The 18443-nt window shown below is 41.5% G+C and overlaps 1 protein-coding gene across 3 annotated transcripts; it reads left to right on the top strand.

Annotated features, from left to right (window-relative positions):
• Positions 1–629: 629 nt before the first annotated feature.
• LOC135237302 (serine/threonine-protein kinase 35-like) lies at positions 630–17845 on the top strand. 3 transcript variants are annotated; one of them, XM_064304320.1, is made up of 3 exons: positions 630–1363; positions 4031–4781; positions 13244–17845. In XM_064304320.1, the coding sequence occupies exons 1-2, from the start codon at positions 853–855 to the stop codon at positions 4741–4743; spliced, it is 1224 nt and encodes a 407-aa protein (XP_064160390.1). In that variant the 5' UTR covers positions 630–852; the 3' UTR covers positions 4744–4781; positions 13244–17845. The 3 variants fall into 3 exon arrangements, with proteins under 3 accessions (XP_064160390.1, XP_064160391.1, XP_064160389.1); XM_064304321.1 differs by lacking the exon at positions 13244–17845 and adding an exon at positions 5895–6890; XM_064304319.1 differs by lacking the exon at positions 13244–17845 and having other exon boundaries at positions 631–1363; positions 4031–4939.
• Positions 17846–18443: the final 598 nt, after the last annotated feature.

Here is an 18443-nt window from a genome sequence, read left to right on the forward strand (position 1 = left end):
GCCATGCAGGCATAGGCAGGAGAAACCATGTTAGAAACCCAGGAAGTATGGGGACATCAGTGACATTAGAAAATCAAAGATATATAGCATTCTTAAAAATGCATTTTGCCTTCCATCATTATCCGCGTATTTAAACGCGGATAATGAAAAGGAAGCACAGAAACAAGCACAGAAAGGTTGAAAACACTCCAAAACACGTTACTATTATTTTCACTGATTGTGAAAAGAACAAAGGGGCATATTGATTATTGTAGTTTGAATATGTAGCCTAGTTTTCGGATGTACACATTAAAATGATGCTGTTTCGTTAAACTAGGTACACATTGACCAGTATTAGATATGTACTTCTTGATCAAAACAGCTATTTAGCACGTATATAAGTAATGTTACGACTACCATCTGGGTCAGTCTCAATAATAGCAATAGCGGAGAATACGTATATGTGAGCTTTAACTTGCATTTTCAGTTGAGTGCAATGTTAAATATGCCTGGCAATATATTTCAGTTCAATATAGTACCCGTTTTATGCTTAAAATATCGTGCCATGTGTTGATCTTTGTGGTTATATCTAACTTCATTATATTACAATCGCCCCTGCTTTAAGAATGGTGCAGTCGCAGCATGCCCTCCCCCTCGTTCAATGGTTCAGACAGTCATGTCTATTTAGTTCAAACAATTTGAACGTCGAAGAATGCCTCCTGATGAGAAGTGAACTTTTTTAATGAGTACCAGACGGAAGTTCTCGCTTAACCCTCTTTCTGTAGAATAAATAATCGAAGCATTTTAATGAGTAATGTGTGGAGAAAACCCTTCTTTTCTTAAACGTTTGGTTATAACCTGACGAAGAAGCCCATGGATACAGGTGAAAAGGGGAGGAGACGGAAACAAAGTGTGCGAGCCAGCGGCTCGGTGCTAGGGTTGAAGAATGAAAAAATCAAAAAGGAAGAGGTGCATGTTTTAAAATCATTGACTGTAGCGAATACAGAAGACAATGACGTTCTAATGGAGGATGACCGCTATCCCGGCAGCTTTCGTAAGAGCGGGAAATTGGAGCGTAGGGTAATGGCACCGAGATACAGTTTGTTGCGAGAGGTGGGACGAGGAAGCTATGGCGTGGTGTACGAGGCCATTGCGCGGAGGTCCGGTGCAAGGGTAGCGGTAAAGAAACTTCGCTGCGACGCTCCTGAAAATGTCGAGCTTGCGCTCGCCGAGTTTTGGGCCTTGACAAGCCTTGAGAAGCGACATGAGAATGTGGTGCAGCTGGAAGAATGCGTTTTGCAAAAGAACGGTTTGGCACAGAAAATGAGCCATGGGAACAAGCGATCCAGGCAGTATTTGCGGTTGGTGGAGACTTCACTTAAAGGTAAATTCTTAAAAACAATGGCCAGCAATCTGAATCTGTTTGCTACTCTCATCGTCACAATTGATTTCAGTTGTTTTAATGAGAAGTGCTGGGAAATCGTTGTAGTCCCTGTCTTATCAAATACAACGGTGACCATTTGAGTTGTACTGCATATTTAATCGAATATAAACTGAACACAAAGTCTAATAACTGAACTCATATGTCCAAAGATTGAACATATGTAACTGTTGGCTACTTTCAAGGGAAATAAATGGGCAGTTGTATCTGCTTTAATAAGCCACGGTATGCTGCTGAATACTTGCTGTGTCACTTAGTATCACCCATTGTTTAAACGAGTCTTTAATTTTACTCTTAGTCTTATGGTGTTCGGGAATTGCTGTTAAAAATTCCAGTATTTATGCAGATAAATGTATTAAATCTGTGGTTGTAAATATGTAGTCAATGCTGACAGTGGTATATCCGTTTTTATTTTTTAAATTCAGAGCATGCTGGGATAGTGGGGTCTCGAATTATGTAATTTTCTGGAGGGGGATGGGGGGCTTTGTGAGGGTCTTGTAGAAGTTGACTCGGTATGGAAGCGGCTCTAATGGCGATTGTTACCTTCTTTCATTTGCAGGCCTCCTCTTTAGTTGGTTATATAAGTGTTCCAATCCGGCCACAACACTTGTCAGCGAATTAAATATTTATATTGATGTACACAGAGGCGTTGTCCTAAAACAGGTTGCGTTTATTATCTGTCGCTTCTATCTGTTTTGTGTCTTAAGAATTCTTGTACCCAGGAAGCTTTGTAATGCGTTTGGCTAACGCTCTTGGCTAAGGCGCTTTGTGCAGTTCTAATCAATGCCGTCCCTTGTTCGGGCGTTGCGTTTAAGTTTAAATAGGTCAGCATTTGAAAACATACACTGATAACAAATGTACTTCCATTATGACGAAAGCGTCGTGTTACATTTATAGACTGTGTAAACCTCATTTATGTTCCACTGAGGCTGTGAATTTTGTGTCGATTTAACCCTGTTTAAAACCATGTGTATGACAAGTCATCGAGAACTGGTATAAACAAAGTGAATAATCCCCGGTCACTTCTATTGTGTTGATGTGTTCACTCACAGCTGACTTCACTTTGTTTAGGAAATGGCTCATATTCACCTGTGACCCAAATAATATTGAAGAATAGCTATCTTTGGAGACTCTTAATTGTTTAGATTGTTCTGCTGTATGAAATATGTTGGCAGGCTGAAGGGTAAATTTGGACTGACTTGGTGATTGTTTATATTTATTGGAACAGTAGCTGCCACACATACAGTTTCAGGATCTTAAGCTTAAATGTCTGGAATAAGTAATGTGAAGAAATTAAGTCCCTTTGGTGCTCTGCCTCTTATCACTGCTGCATCAAGAATGAATTCTAGCTCTTTCAAACTATTAACCCACTTTTTTCCAATTTGACACTACTCTCTCTAAGCCAAACTACCAAGCAGGGGAATAGGAAAATCACCTATATTTGCAATCACCATTCAAAAACCGCTAGAAACACTGAACCATACAAGATCTTTGTATGATTTAGTGACTAAGAATTATAGATCCATATCTTTTCAAAAACTCTTGGTTTTAAATGGGTATTGCTTTTATTGCTTTTGTGCCATGTTTTGATATGCTGTTGTCTGGAATTTAGCACAAACTGACAGCAGTATGAGTCTGCACAAATTAAAAACGTTAAAGCACTTTGAACCATTTTGCTGACTAGCTAAAGACCGCAGATTTGATTATACAAATAGAGCTGAACGATTGAGCCAGTATAATCTGCATCGGTTTTCTGCAGCGTGTTTTACGGGTATATCGGGGTCATGTAAGAGAAATCTGCTCACAAGTTGAAGGCCCATTTTGTTTTTCTGAGCTAGTTATGAGTAGAAATCTTAATTTCTGTTAGCACAGAAGGACTTGTGTTCAAAACTACTGTGATTGTGACACTCCTTTAAACTATGGAGGTTTTGAAAGCAAAGCACATTTAGGTCTAGGAGAAACTGGTTCTTCCAACTCTAAGCCCACAGGTAATTGGGTGGAGGAGTTACAACTTGCTGCTGAGTCCGCCCTCGGCTCCTTCAGGAACACCTGCACTGCTCAGGGTGGTTAAACTATAATCGCACTGAGAACAAGATAAAGCTGGCATGCTATGTCCTGGGAGACTGACCACTTTTGAAGGGTCTTTATGAGTGTTGCAGAACCATTAGGCTAACTGTTGTAAGACCAGGACTATGAGCATCTGATTAGACCTTTCCAGGTTCATAATTTTGAGATGCTTAACCCTTTGACCTACAATACAAGACAAACTATTCATACAAGTAAATGTGGCCAGAGTTTTGGACCTGGATTTATTATAGCATATTTATATATTATATATTTATTATCTTTGAATAAATTAATAAAAATCCCAAGTAACTGTGGCACATTTTACTTGGGAAAACATTTGGGGAGGAGTTGCCAAGCTATGGAGGAATTTTGTGTTTTATTTACAGTGGGTTTTCTAGTGTTGTAAACCCAATTTAAAATGAGACTCTGTGCACACAGGGCAGTCTCATCAGTGATATATCTTATCTACCTGAACGTGGTCCAGGTTTTTGACTCCAAAGCATCTTTGTCAGTCAGTGACTGCTTTGTCTGATCCCATTGCAGGTGAGAGAGTTTTGGGGTACCCCGAGGAGCCCTGCTACCTGTGGTTTGTGATGGAGTTTTGTGAGGGCGGGGACCTCAACCAGTTCATCCTCTCTCGCCGTCCGGACCCCCGAACCAACAAGAGCTTCATGCTGCAGCTCACAAGTGCGGTGGCCTTCCTCCACAAGAACAACATTGTCCACCGGGACCTGAAGCCGGACAACATCCTGATCTCAGAGAAGTCGGGCGCGCCCGTTCTCAAGGTGGCCGACTTCGGCCTGAGCAAGGTGTGCGCGGGCCTGGGCGGGAGGGAAAAGGAAGGGGAAGACGGGAGCAAGAACGTCAATGTCAACAAGTTCTGGCTGTCATCGGCCTGCGGCTCGGACTTCTACATGGCCCCCGAGGTGTGGGAGGGCCACTACACGGCAAAAGCGGACATCTTCGCTCTGGGAATCATCATATGGGCCATGATCGAGAGGATCACCTTCATCGACGCCGAGTCCAAGCGGGAGCTCTTGGGCACGTACGTGCGGCAGGGGACCGAGATCGTGCCAGTCGGGGAAGCGCTCTTGGAAAACCCAAAGATGGTGCTCCACATCCCCCAGAAACGCAGGACTTCTATGTCTGATGGGATTAGAAAGCTCCTCCAGGACATGCTGGCGGTCAACCCCCAGGACCGGCCCGACGCCTTCGAACTAGAGAACCGAATGGACCAGGTCACGTGTGCCGCGTGAGGTTCAGAAGTTGAGTGAATGCATTCTTTGTTTTCCAGGTACCAGTATGATTATTTATATATTTTCAGTGTTGTCGTCGTTGTGGTAAATCTTTATGTCATTCTCTTGTGCTTGCCTTTGTTTTTAATGTACTGGTTTTTACTACTTTTAAATGTTCCCCCCCAGTGGTTTATTAAATGTCTTTCATTATACTATATGCTAACCTTGTGAGAGTTTTGTTTCCTGGGTGACAAGGGAGTGGAGGTGTTGAAAGCAATTAGGAATGGCAATTGTTTAATTCCCATTACAAATGCTAAAAATGATTTTCACCAGATTGAAACTAATCTGCAATACGCTGGCTGTCAGAAGGGATGCTAGGAAACAGACTGGCGCACTTCAGTATGAGGGCGAAGGTTGCGGCGTAAGCGGCCCCTTACATGGGAGGCTGCCCATGGGGACGGGATGTTCTGTGGCTGCCAGCGCACGAGTTCATTGAGGAGGCTTAATTGGGCGTCTGTTTCTCGGGCTGTGTTGGCTACCATGCCGCCGTGAGCAGATGTGCTCTCTCTCTCTCCGTCTCTCTCTCTGAAACCATATCCCAGGAGCACAGCGTTCCCCATTGCAGCTGAGGCCCCGCCTCTTAGCCTACATTTCAGGGTTTTTTTTCCTCCCCCTGGGGCAGGGGTGGGAGCCGACTGTGTGCATAATCTAAATCGGCTGTGCTCTGCACGGTTTTGGATCCTCTCCTGCCTTCCCTCCCTGCCTTGCCCTCATCACCTGTAACAACCAAACCTCCCCGAGCACCGATGCTAATCAGGTCTCTGGTGCGCTGAACGTGCTTCATCTGAAGGCGTGAGCCCCACGGGCCTTATTTATTGACGCAAGCGCAGATGTTTTATTCCCATGCAAAAAATTTAGGATTTGTATAAACTTGATTTATCATTTTATCTGATTTCAGTGTCAACTTTTGGGTATTGAAAATGTTTTGCAGAAACCTTTAATATCAGCATAAGCAGCACTTGTAACTTGTTGCATTTGGTGTAAGAAAGTGGTTAGTCCAATATATGTGAGGAAAAATGTTTTTTTAAAGTGTTTCTGCTAGCATTGCGTATGGGAACACGCATTCAAGGAAAAATAGGCTAATTGTTTTTATTTAACCTTTATTTTACCAGGAGAGTCCCATTGAGACAATCTCTTTTACAAGGGAGACCTGGCCAAGAGGTGGGGATAGTTGAGAACAAAACTAAGACAATGTCTTCAAACTGCCAGAAAACCACCCTTTGAAAAAATGTGATCAAGACAGTTAAGACTCTTATGAGGCTGAAACCCAAGATGGTAATTAGGCTCTGTCTATTGTATTGTCTTCTGCTTTCATTCCTTGCATCTTGATGGCTCATTAACCACACCCTGCCATCATTCAGCCGCAAGGGAGTGTTCGTATGTGTGCTGTGAAACGTGTGTGAATGTTCCTGCTGAAAGTTTGCGTTCGATGCATTGTTTACGCTGCACGCTGTTGACCATTAAATTTGTGTGTACGCTTGATAAGTAAGGCCCTGGACTTGACAGGTGTTGCTGGAAGTGTTATCCAGAAACCGGATTTCAGGGATTCCAGGCAGCCTGTGCCAAAGCGTGGCTTGTTCACATCTAACTAATGCTGTGTTTGACAGTTGGCTCCCACCCTTAAACTCACAGGAACATTAAGCCTACTTGTTGAAGAATTGTGTGTGCTTGTGTGTGACTTCCTACTACACTGAACATTTGCTGCTGCAGCGATTAACGTAAAGGGTGATGCCGCGTAAAGAACTTGTGCGTGGAGTTAAGTAGCGAAGGGCTTATTTCTGTGGTGGGTCTCAATGGCGATCTGCAATGCAGTGTTCTTGCTACATTCAGAACACTTGCTGTATTGGGGCCAGCCCTTAACTTCCTTCTGGCTGAAACTCTCTGTTTATCATGGCCATTCCAGAGAAACAGGAGCTTTGTAAAGTGATGCAGATCACTACAGAAGGATAACCCGGCCAGAAAAATGTGAACTCGAAGTTTTAAGCTCCTGGCACTCAAGAAAATTACCTTTAACTTTCAGTGGTTCTCTAGCAAATTTTAAAAAGGTGTGTGGCTGTGGCTGTATTTTTCTAACCACCAATAAATTAACTTAAGTTGAATGATCCTTTTCCAATGTCTGTTTACCATTTTTTTTTATTCTATGATCATTGAATTGGCAGAAAATATCCAAAATTGAATGAATATCTCTACGTATCTTTCTCTCTACAGTTTTGTGTCATTCTAAATTTTATTTTAATATTTATTAAAATGAATGTGTTTATCCACCAAAGAGTGGGAAGGGGGCTCCCTGTGAAGGGGGTGTTCTGGGTAATCTGCTCTCCATTGGCAGTAAGCCTACACGTGTGCCTCCCACTGCTCCTACAGTGTTTGTACAGGAGAGAGACCCTTGTAACTCTTCTGGTGACAATTTTTGTACGGTTTGTGCCTTCCAAGAAATGGCCTACAGATTTCACACCGGAACAAATTATCACCATGCCTCGCATCCATTTTGAAGTGGCCTTACCGGAAGTACGGTTCTCTGAATTATTAATTAGATTTTTTTAACCTAGGGGGGCAGGGTTATATAGACTCCTTTGTGTAGTAGGCTATACGTTTATGGGGTTTTTTTTTGGTAAGGTTGATCAGTGTTCTGGTTTTACTTTTTTTTTCTTTCTTTTTTTTATATACTTTTATATACACATTTTTATTCCAATGTCTGTAGCTTTATGAAGTGTTCATTAGCTTAAAAAAATCATTGATTTCAGTCATTTATTTGTGGTAACTGTTTCTGGTAAAGCTGTCATTTTAAACAAATTGGTCCATGATGATAGTTTGTGGTCATTTGACATGTTATTGCACTCCGTGACTTCACTCTCTTGGATTCCATGCTTGTATGTGATTGTGCATAAATGCCATACGTTTGAGAATGGCAAGGTTTATTTATGACTCAAAAAGGTCGTGTTTTCAGTAAAACAGGTCGTGTTTTCAGTGGGGGCTCTCTGGGGTGTGTTCATGTATGTGGGAAAAGAGCCGGGTTGTCTGAGGAACAGCAGGCGGATGGGGTGAACCAGGGCAGGGCAGGGCAGGGCAGGACAAACCACTGGCGCTTAGAAACACAGGCCCAGCATTGCATGTCAGCAGCTCTGTAATGTGAAGCGTCATGCTGTGTTCTATAGGGACGTGGGGGTTAAAGCGGAACGCATTGCAGCAGGTGTGCAGAAGGCCTGTGTTTGTGTCAGGCTTGTGCGGCGCAGCGCCATGAAGTTGTCACCAGTCAGTATTTATTTGGTCCGTTTATTTGCAGTTCGAAATAGGTCAATTTGATTTGCAGTGTATCTTCTTTGAAGATTTGGAAACTATTTAGGTAGCATTTCACTCACCCCCTTTTTCCCCTTGTGGTCCCATTCATAAGAATCACTTGTTTCTACAGTCCACTCTTGACACAGCTTTTGAGCAATGGGAAAGGGAAGGATTAGTTCATTTCTGATTTATTTCTTGGTGGGATGTTTGCTAGTTTCAATGAACTTTGCAACAGATTTAACATGACACAATTTAAGCTTTTTCTGTATTTAGTATGTGACTATACCCTCTTCACCTCATTTCCCCAATTGCCTTCAGTTTCCTTAACAGAGGTCCTCTCAGTCCCCACATCACACTGTAGGATATCATTTTTGTGATATTGTACTATCCTCAGACTTGCTGTCTTTCTGCCACCAAAGGTAGTTGGGAAGGGGAATTTGGACCTGACCTGACAGAAGAATTTTCAGAATAAACTTTTAGGAGGGTTAGTTCTATTTGCTATGAAAAGGGAGAAAATGGAGTGTATGTTCTTACATTAGCTCAATGCGAAAGCTGTTGTCTGGACAACATTATTTCCAATAAAAATACAGCCGCTGGATTTATACAATGGTCTCAGTCATTCCTAGGTAACACATTGAGCACTTGTTGATTCCTGGAATAATGCTGCAAGAAGCAAAGGCAGTTGGACCGATTGAAGCAGTTTCCAAAAAAAAAAAAAAAAACCTTTTCATGGATCTGTTTTTGAGGCTGTTTTGTTTCTGACACAGCTCCTGAGCCAAAGGGTTTTCAGTTTGTTTGATATCCACACTTTTGGCATTTTCTAACCACATCTGAATTGCATAATGCTAGACATTTTGGAGTGTGTTGACCCAAGAGTATGTAAGAACCTGTAAACTTTACAAAGTGAACCAAACTTCACACAGCAGGTAATGGGGCTTCAGTCTCTTTATTATAATGGAGGCTATTTTTTTCATTGTCAGCATGCTTACTGAAAAAACTTTGTTTATGATGTGTGTATTTTTATGCAAGCCTAACAACCTATACGCTGTTATGAGCACAATTTAATTGGCTAAAATGCTTCACAGTCATCACTATAATAGCTTACCATTGGCTGGCTGTGTACTGGGGAGACGTTATGACAGATCCCATTGGCTATACTGAGGAACTGCTTAGCCAGTACTGGTCAGAGAACCTCGTATGTGGGCTCATCTAGGTCCAGAGAGTATATATAAACTGGAGATGGTGACATTTCATATGTACACAATACTCTTGGCGTGTATGCAGTGGCAAATCATTCAGCAATGATAATTCTTCCAGAGAAGTGCTAAGTAAACAATGGACATTCAACCAATGTTTATCTGAGTTGGCATGTTTTTGAGGACCAAAAACTACTTTGGATTTCATGTACTGGGCCCTTGCTGTGATAAGGATACTGATTTTTCTGTGATTCGTGTCTGGATTTCCGAAATGCATAGGTGAGGACGCCCCAACCCTGCTTTGTCTCCCCAAGTTACGAAATAAGGAACCATTGTTACTGTTTCTAGAGGGAACCATGCGTTTTAAAACCTTGAAACGGTATACTGTGCGACCAGATTGATTTGAAAATTTCACTGTTAAAAAAATTAGAATTAAAATTTATGAATGCAAATAAACCCACTCCTTACACAACCTAAGGGGGTTAATGGACTGCCAGGAGAACTGATGGTAAACTCAAAACACTTGCACATGATGTAATCATAGGGCAGTTCATGGAAAATAGATTTCTTTGGATTTATGAGAAGCAATTATAGGACTTTACTTTTATTACGTACCAGAAATTCTGTTAGCCGATTGTTGGGTTGGTTTTAGTAGCTAGCAAGAGGAAGGTCTGAAACCAAACCAGGAGTGTGTGGCAGGACAGGTGGGTGAGATGACTCAACCTGCCGTCCCTGTGGACGCACTGTCCCTGCAGGAATTCCACTTGCAAGGTATGACCCCTCGTCTATTTTTCAACAAAGATCTGACCTTGTTGCCACGCCAACACTGTATGTTCTCCCCAGGACTCTAATCTCTGCTCTGCAGACAGTACAGGGCGAACTGTGCGTTGGTAATCCTCTGAAGAGGTGCCCGCTATGCCCCGCTCAGTGCTGTGTTATGATGCACCCATAATCACTTGGCCTGTGTTCAAGTCTGGGTAGGGTGAAGAGTCTACACAGCAGTTGCTTGCCTAGCCCACTGCTTCACAGATACGTCTATGATTGCTGTAGTGCCATTTGCCCCACTACTTGGTCAATGTTCTGTGCCTTCACAGAAAACTAAGCTTAAATGTAGTTAGACCAAAAACCAAAACTTTTCCTGACTTCCTTGGGTGGGGGGAGGATAGGGCTTTCTCCATTGAAGCCCCATCTCTGTTGAACACTCTCCCAAAATATCAGACACTCAATCACTCCCCACTTTCAGAAAGTCTCTCAAGACTCGCTTGTCAAAAATAGTAGGCTTACTACTTTTATTGCCTGTTTCTAGTTGCCTAGTTTTATTGTCCTTATGTTGTATGATTCTAGTTTTTCATGTCAATGGTTAATCTTCATTTAACCATTTCTATAAGTGCTTCAGTGTTTGAGTTTTTTTTCCCCCTCCTCTAATTGACTAGCGTAGTCATGAACTTTAAATGTACTTTTCTAACATTACTTTCTAACATACTTTTCTTTTAAAGAATATTGTCTTTGCCATTTGTGCTCTGACTTCTAAAGCCCTGGCATTCTGCTGAGGTATGCACATTGTCAAGGAGGGAGGCCATTTTAAGTTGACGGAGATATCTCTGTTTCTAAAATGGGGTTGTACTGAGCTGGGATTTTCCCTAACCCGCAGACCACCTTGTAGTGAATTTGCTGATTCACTGAGCTTCTTGAGTGCACTGCCTAATTGGATTGGAGGCCTCAGACAGCACACATCAATCCACAGTGGTGGAAATAATCAGTAACTTCCTTTTGTGTTCCTTCTGAATATCCACTATGCAATTGTGGAAATCCAGTTTCGGTTTGGGGCCATCGTTGGTATGCAAAGTACGAGTGGCATGGATTATTCTCTTATCATAATGATTGCTTGATCTTGAGGAGGCTGGCTTTAAACTCATCACAGCTTGCACTGTTATCACTTGTTTTGTTTGACTGGCAGACATGCCAATTGTCTGATCATTCTGTCCCCATTGGCTGGTAGTTCCGTTTGCCTTCATTGTCTTGTGTGGTGGTTTTGTTCAAGTCATGTGAATGAATTAAATTGGTAAAAATCAATGAATCAAAATCAATGTTATCAGCGCTTCGCTAAACGTTGTACAAGGCAGGTTTGATTCCCCAGTAGGACACTGCCGTTGTACCCTTGAGGAAGGTACTCAACCTGCATTGCTCCAGTATAACTGTATAACTGGATACAATGCAAGTCGCTCTGGATAAGAGCATCTGCTAAAAAAATGCCTGTACAAGCTTTGAGAGCAAAGTGCTACAAAGGTTAGGGAACAAACTGCTCAAAGGAAAGTGCTCATGGATTTACTTTACCTCAACATTCCTTGGTTTTGGGTGCAGTGAAGGAAGAATAAATCCATCGACTTGACCAAATAGTAAAAGTACAAATTCTGCACAAAAAAACAAGCGCAGTCCTGTCAAAATGGTTCCACTGTTGCTTTTCTTAATTTTGAATCAAGCAAAACAAATGAAAACGGTTTGAGGGAAATTTATCTAAAACATTTAAAGATCTGGGATCATCTTTTGCATAATGGCAGTTGGTCACCTTTATCTTTGCTCTACTACTGTTCCACTGAATTAAATATGTCCGTCTGGAGAGCCAAGCCTCCGTTATCTCTGTTTACTGAGAAGAAAAGGGTATAAATTATTTATAAATTTTGCAAACAAAGCATTATTGAGCATGTGATATTCTATAAATGTATTAAGATGCAATAACTGAAAGGGCAAAGAATAATATATAATGAATTATGGGTTCCACAGAATATCTGAATGTGGAGAAACTTAATTGCACTGAAGCGTAATTGCTGAGTGTCACTGGAGAGAGGGCTATTGCATCCCTGCCGTGTGGTCATTTGCATTGGCCACAGAAATTAGTTATAGGCTACATTTGAACTTTTAATTTTAAGGTTCATTTACTGTTAAATATGTACAGGTGTAAATGGAAACCCATGTGCTTTGCTTCAAATTGAAATGCGAAGAAGGCCTTCTGTGATAAACAAAGACCTGGCGCTGGCTGAAACTGAGCTCACTTTTGGGGGGTCTGCGGTTGAGCCAGGCGAGCTGCCTTGGCAGCCCTCCATTTTAAAAGCCAAGCGCACTGCAGTTGTTTACGTCCAAGGCTTGTGCTTAAATACAACAGATGTCAGCCTGGATTCGGACGCGTTCTTTGTGTCGCAGTCTCACTGAACCCTTTGAACTTACGCTGTGAGTGCTTGGTTGCGCAACGCTGAAAAAGACCCAGCGCTCAGGCCTGCTTAAGCCAACGGCAGCCTTTTAAAAAAAAAAAGGGAGATCTATTCATAGCCCGTTTCATTCAGAAGGTAGGGAAAATCTGGGAGTTTAAAGCACGTCGGCTGAGGGTCGTGGCGGAGGGGAGCCGGAGTGAACTGGAACCCGCCCGGGTCCTGTGGGTCTATTCCTCTGTGAGAGGCCCAGAGCTTATTCTGCGCAGAGCAAATCCCATCCTTAAAATGCTTGCCTGTCCTTTGAGTGCTGCATAATTTAACCCGATGACGGTAATTACATTTGAGTAGCCCAACAATAAGGATTATTATCTCTTCTTCCTTTTTTCCTTCCACAGTGAAGATGTTCACAGTGGGCCCCCATTTCTTACACTAATCAGATAATCTGTGGTAATGAGGTAATGTGTGTGTGTGTGGGGTGGGGGTGGGGCAAAATGCTATTACCACCACTAGGTGAATGTAGCTGCTCATGTTCCAGGTTTCTGTTTGTCCTTGTTCTCTGGAATCGTGGCATTTGTAGCTGAATTAGTACATTTTTCTAGCTGCGTTTGACGCATAATGGTCCTCGGTTATCCTTGTTGCAACTGCAGCAGGTTTTCCCCCTAAATCCTTCTCCCCCATGCATTATCGCATAACATCCACGGACATTGACATTTATCCTCCATTTGTGCTTTTGTTACACTCAAGTGTTTTTTCTTACCAATGTCTTTTTTCTCTCCACAGATTTGTTTACGTCCATTGCCTGAGGTTCTGCTTTTTTTTTTTGGGAGGTGGAAAAAGGGACTGATCTTCTGAACTGTGAAACTTCCACTGTTAAATGTGAAGAAAAAGGAAATGGAATAGCCTAAATGGAGCCACTTGAGCATACATAGGACACAGGAAATGGGATATCCTATGCAATGCATTTGCACAAAGTCAGGTTTATGTTTTCAAATGTGCATTTTTTTCAAAGCCTACCTAATTAAAACTGCTTTTTGAAATTTGTTTACCTTATTTAGCATAGAACTTATTTGTACGTGGTAATACTGGAATAGCTATGGATAACCTAGGGATTCATTTCTGTGATTATGTTGAAAATTGAGATTTCTTTTGTTTGTGTTTTGCCATTGGATATTGTTTTATTTAGGCCAATTCATAAAAAAGTCCTCTGCTCCTATGGGTGGGTTGGCTTTTGGATTGAGCCAGTTTTAACCATTCTCACCAAGGGTTCTCAGAGCAAGGCCACCTAGTCACATTGTATATCGAGTCATTGTCCCTGTATTCAACACCTCAGGACCAATTTTGTCATTTTCACCAAGTTTTCTAGTCTTCCCATGAAATTATCCTTTCATGTTCTTGTTGTCGAGAAAAAAAAAAAAACACTTTGATCATTTCTGCTTGTAGATCTGTGGTCTCAAAAGCCGTTACTGAAGCTCATGTTTTTGGTGTATTTTCCAAGTTTACAGAAGTATGATGCCCAAGGTAAAATTTCTGATTCAGTCTGTAGCAGAAAGGAATTTATGAATGTGAACTGTTGAACATACATGTGCCATTACCTTTATTGTGATTTTGGTAACAAAAGACATTCGTATTGAAAATTGAAATTAAGCATGGCTTCTGTTTTTACCCCTCTAACCTTGGTGCCTTGGAACATTTATTAGTTAGATGAGTGACTAATTTGTCAATTTTTGCATGCAGTAAATGCTCTTTTCACCATATTTTGCAGTTTTTTTGTTGAAGGTGTGCATTTATTCCCTCAGATGCTGTTTTTAAACATGAGAGATTAAGAATGATGAATGATAACTCTTGGATGCCGTATAATGATGGATCGACCTGTAGAGATTTAATCTCGATTAATTCTTACCAATTTTTATGTTTATTGAAACAATTCCTTCCAGTTATTCATTCATTGCATTTGCCCACAGATTACAGTACGGTACAGACTGTAAAGGGATCCGCTAAACTGGAATACTTAAGCTTGTTCAAAGCTATTATAAGTTACTATTAAGTGTCCTGCTTGCAAGTATGTCTATATGCATAATGGAACACATTCTTTTCCAAGTGGGATGTAAAAATGTCAAAGGCAAGCAATCTAACTGAGTTGGGATTCAATCAACATTTGTTCTTTGACTTATAAATACATGCAAGTGCCAGCTCACCCTTTTTTTGGCTGGACTGAAACAGCAGGGCAAGCCCTACAAACGCGAATGTCTGTGACTGAGTGACCGAGTGATGAAGTCACACCATTGGTCGGCCAGATGAAGTATGTTAGGTCCAGCCATATACTAGGTTTTGACCAGGTCTTGTTTTTTTTTTTTTTTAGAATTTTATTTTGGTTTGATAGCTGAACTTGCCAAAGGGTGTTTGTAAAAAGAGAAATAAATAAAAACACTTGCATTTTAACTATGATTCCAAGTTAAAGACAAATTTTGACCATTGTTTCAATACTCCAAAAAGGAAAAAAATGCCTAAATTGAATTGTACAGTGTATATCATAACTGGTAATAGTAGAGTAGGTTCACTGAAGCAAGCTAATATCAGTTTGAATAAAAACTGCATGGTGTTATAAAACGAGAGCTTGCTATCGGAACTCTTAATATAGTGCTTTGGCTTGATTTCGTCAGTCTACCCCAGTATCTAAAGGACACAATTATCTCCTTTGATTGGATTGTACAGTAGGATTAAGTTTAACGAGCGGAACACTCCTACTACTATATGGGATCAGTTTCAGTTTGTATGGTCTTTCTCATGTTTGTATTTCACTTCCATTTATTTAATTGCCTGTACACATTTGCATCAATGAACTGTGATGGTGGATTGAGCTCATTTGTATTTTACTCCGTATAGCCACTAGACCTCTCACGGCAATGCCTCAAGGAATGTTGAGTCGTAACTTGTGAAGATATTTCAAAATGTAAGCTGTTTTTCGATTCCTAAACCTTTTTCTGCAGTTAGCCCTTATGTGCATTTGTTTGCAGTAGAATTGTTTACACCCAGACTATGTGCTGTTGATCACACTAGGCTGAAATGTGCTTTTGTCCTGCATCACAGCTCAGAACTATGTGATTTGCACTTTGAATGGACATGCGTTTTCTTCAGGACCACAGACACGGATCACTCCAATAAAACAACAGATATTGTTATACCTCCCTGTTATGTAACACTACTAACTTAACAGTACTACATGTATGTCATTTATCTATTTGTAATGATACCTCAGGTTGGAGCAGTTGGAAGTTTTGGCTTCTTTTTCTCCAGAGTGACTGGTAAATGTAATGCTATTAAAAATGTCTTTCTTTCCTCCTGGTCGCTTCTCCGGCTTGCCTCGCATGCCCTGCTATCCCAACATGCCTTGTGGCCACAAGAAATTGCATTGAAAATGAATGGAGGCGATGTAGTCACCTGACAAATTTGCTTCTCGTTAGAGGGTGTGTGGCTTCACCCTTACACCAAAAGTGGCACTCCTGCAAGGCGCAATTCTTTTGCTTCGACTACCAAGTCTTCCATAACTAATTTGCTTTATCGTGTTATGTTCCAGCTTGGATAGGTAGCTAGCTAAACAAGCTGAAAACCTTTTTACCCAAATTGCTAACTAGCCAGAGTTACGTTCTATTTCCCAACTCCATAGCCAACAGTTTTTAGCAGATAACTGGCTCAGTTGACTTACTTAACTAGATACTTGGGTAGCTAGTTCAACACTCTGTTAACTACTTAGTACATTACATTATTCCTTATCTGGTACTACCTCATGGACCATGCTCCTCACAAGATTTACTTTGCTTAAGCTATCGAGTGTACTTCAGGTATTACATATTGGCTGAGGATAGAGTGGGCAGAGATTTAGAGGGAACCACAATCCTGTTGTGCTAATCTGATTAATGCAGCTGTAATGAAAGTATCAGACTGGTAATGGGGTTCGGTTTCAGATGGGTCAAACTCAACAGACCAGTATTTTCTGAAGTTCCTTCTGTAGTTATGAACCTGACGGTGCTGGTTCACAGTTGCATTGAACAGATCTGAAAGACTGGATTTGAAGTCAGTGGACAGAACTGTATCTAATTCATGGGAGCAGTGGTTTTCACTTGCTCAGTCTGACAGCCATGTTCTCGGTCTCAAAGCTAATTTGGTCTGTGTACAGTTTCTGTGTTGCTGTTGATTGTTCATGAAGCTTGGCTTTTTGACAACATTGCTTTGTAGGGGTGTATTTCGTGTGGCGTATTAAGAGTGCTGTGTTTTGGGAAGAGCTCTTTTGCATGAAGTCTAACAGGAGCCTACATCTGCCATTGTAGAACCATGAAACACATTCTCTGTTAATATTTGGAGATATTTGTTGCTTGTTTTGGCCATTTTGATTTGCCATGGGTAACATTTAGTTCATCATTCAACTTTTAAGGATAAACTCATTCTAATGGCCACCTGTTTTCCCAAGCCTCTTTCCAGTTTATTGTGCTCTTTAGTGCATTTGCATATAGGCTATACCTCATAATTCAGACTTTAGTGCTCACGATTCTTTTCCGATTAAGACCGAGAAATGTCTAGCATGGGCTTCCTATTGTGTGTCTTTTACCGAAAGGATCGGTGCAGATTTGGCCTGTAGCGTCTGCTTGTTTAATGATAAATCTCTACTGTGAGTGAGTTGAGGTTGAGAACGGTTCTGCTCTTTGTGATTTATGTGGAAATTATTCAGGTGGGACTCCGGAAATGCATTTACTGTTCCTATTTACTTTTCAGTTTATGTTCACCAACTGAAAGCTTACTTAGAGCTCAAAACCCTTGCGTCACAGTCTTGTCCTTCCTGACCTTGTAGGTTTTGTGTGTTGCATGACCACTAAAGTGTGTGTAAAGTACGTGCTTTAAAATGGCTCTCTCCCGATGTTTTGTGAATTCCCCATTGCTGCTGGTATTTGACGTCAGTTTTAGCAACGGTCTGAAAGGTGAAATGCGTTTGACTAGCACAGCACTCTCTGGTGTCATTTCCTGTTCTGCAGGACGCACCAGTGACCTCTGACCTCTGGCACAGTATTGGGTTTTCTCTTGCTCCATGTGGAAAATTAACTTGACAAACTCCTATGCAACCTCCTCTCACTGGAAAAACACTGTGCAAAGCTTTTTTTAATACTCAAGCTTGTACGCTTCTGATCAGCTTCACTTGGTTTGGAGGAACACAGTATATTACAATGTAATGTGACATTCTCCTTTTAAAAGTCTAATGTTATGGACAGTTTTGGCTGAAGAACTGGAGCCAAAATGTGTTGGTGATCAATTTTGTTGTTTTTGTGTTTGTTTTCTTTCTCCTGTGTAAATAAGTTGACTTCTGTTTGTCTTAATAAATGATCAGAAATGAAACTGGTTGTGTATAGTCATAATTGCCGTGACTGACCTGTCTTTTTCCCCTCCAGTTTGAAATTAACGGCCCATTAATATGGAATGTAGAAAGCACACACAAATAGTAAACCAAAGGGGCAATTTCAGTTCAACGTTTTGTAGGCTTTGCTTTGTTAATCAAACAAATCAAAGCCTGGCGCTCTAGGTTTTGAGCCCAGCTGTGCTGTCTGCATCTGCGTGAAAGTAAAGTGGCGTACTGCCTCGTTGTCTGAGGTAACACATGCTTTTCTGCACTTGGTTTGGAAGCTATTAAGGGCCGCAGTGCCACGGGCGAATGGGAGGGAGAGGGATGGGGGAGGGAGAGGGGGAGGGGTGGTGGTGACGTTGCTGTGGCATGACCCTGGAGAATCCCACGGCAGGTCAGACAGAGGACAAGGCTGGAAAAACACGATCTCTGAACTGCAAGTCATCGCCTGGTGTGCAAACCAGGGCCATGTACCTCTAAACCACACACATTATTTCTGGAATATGTAAGAGAACAGGATCTCATTTGGGGGGGGGGGGAGGTTGTCTCATTTCATGGCTTTTATTTATATTTTAAACAAGTGATGTTTTCCCT

This window comes from Anguilla rostrata, chromosome 13, assembly GCF_018555375.3.
Source record: "Anguilla rostrata isolate EN2019 chromosome 13, ASM1855537v3, whole genome shotgun sequence".
Taxonomy (NCBI): Eukaryota; Metazoa; Chordata; class Actinopteri; order Anguilliformes; family Anguillidae; genus Anguilla; species Anguilla rostrata.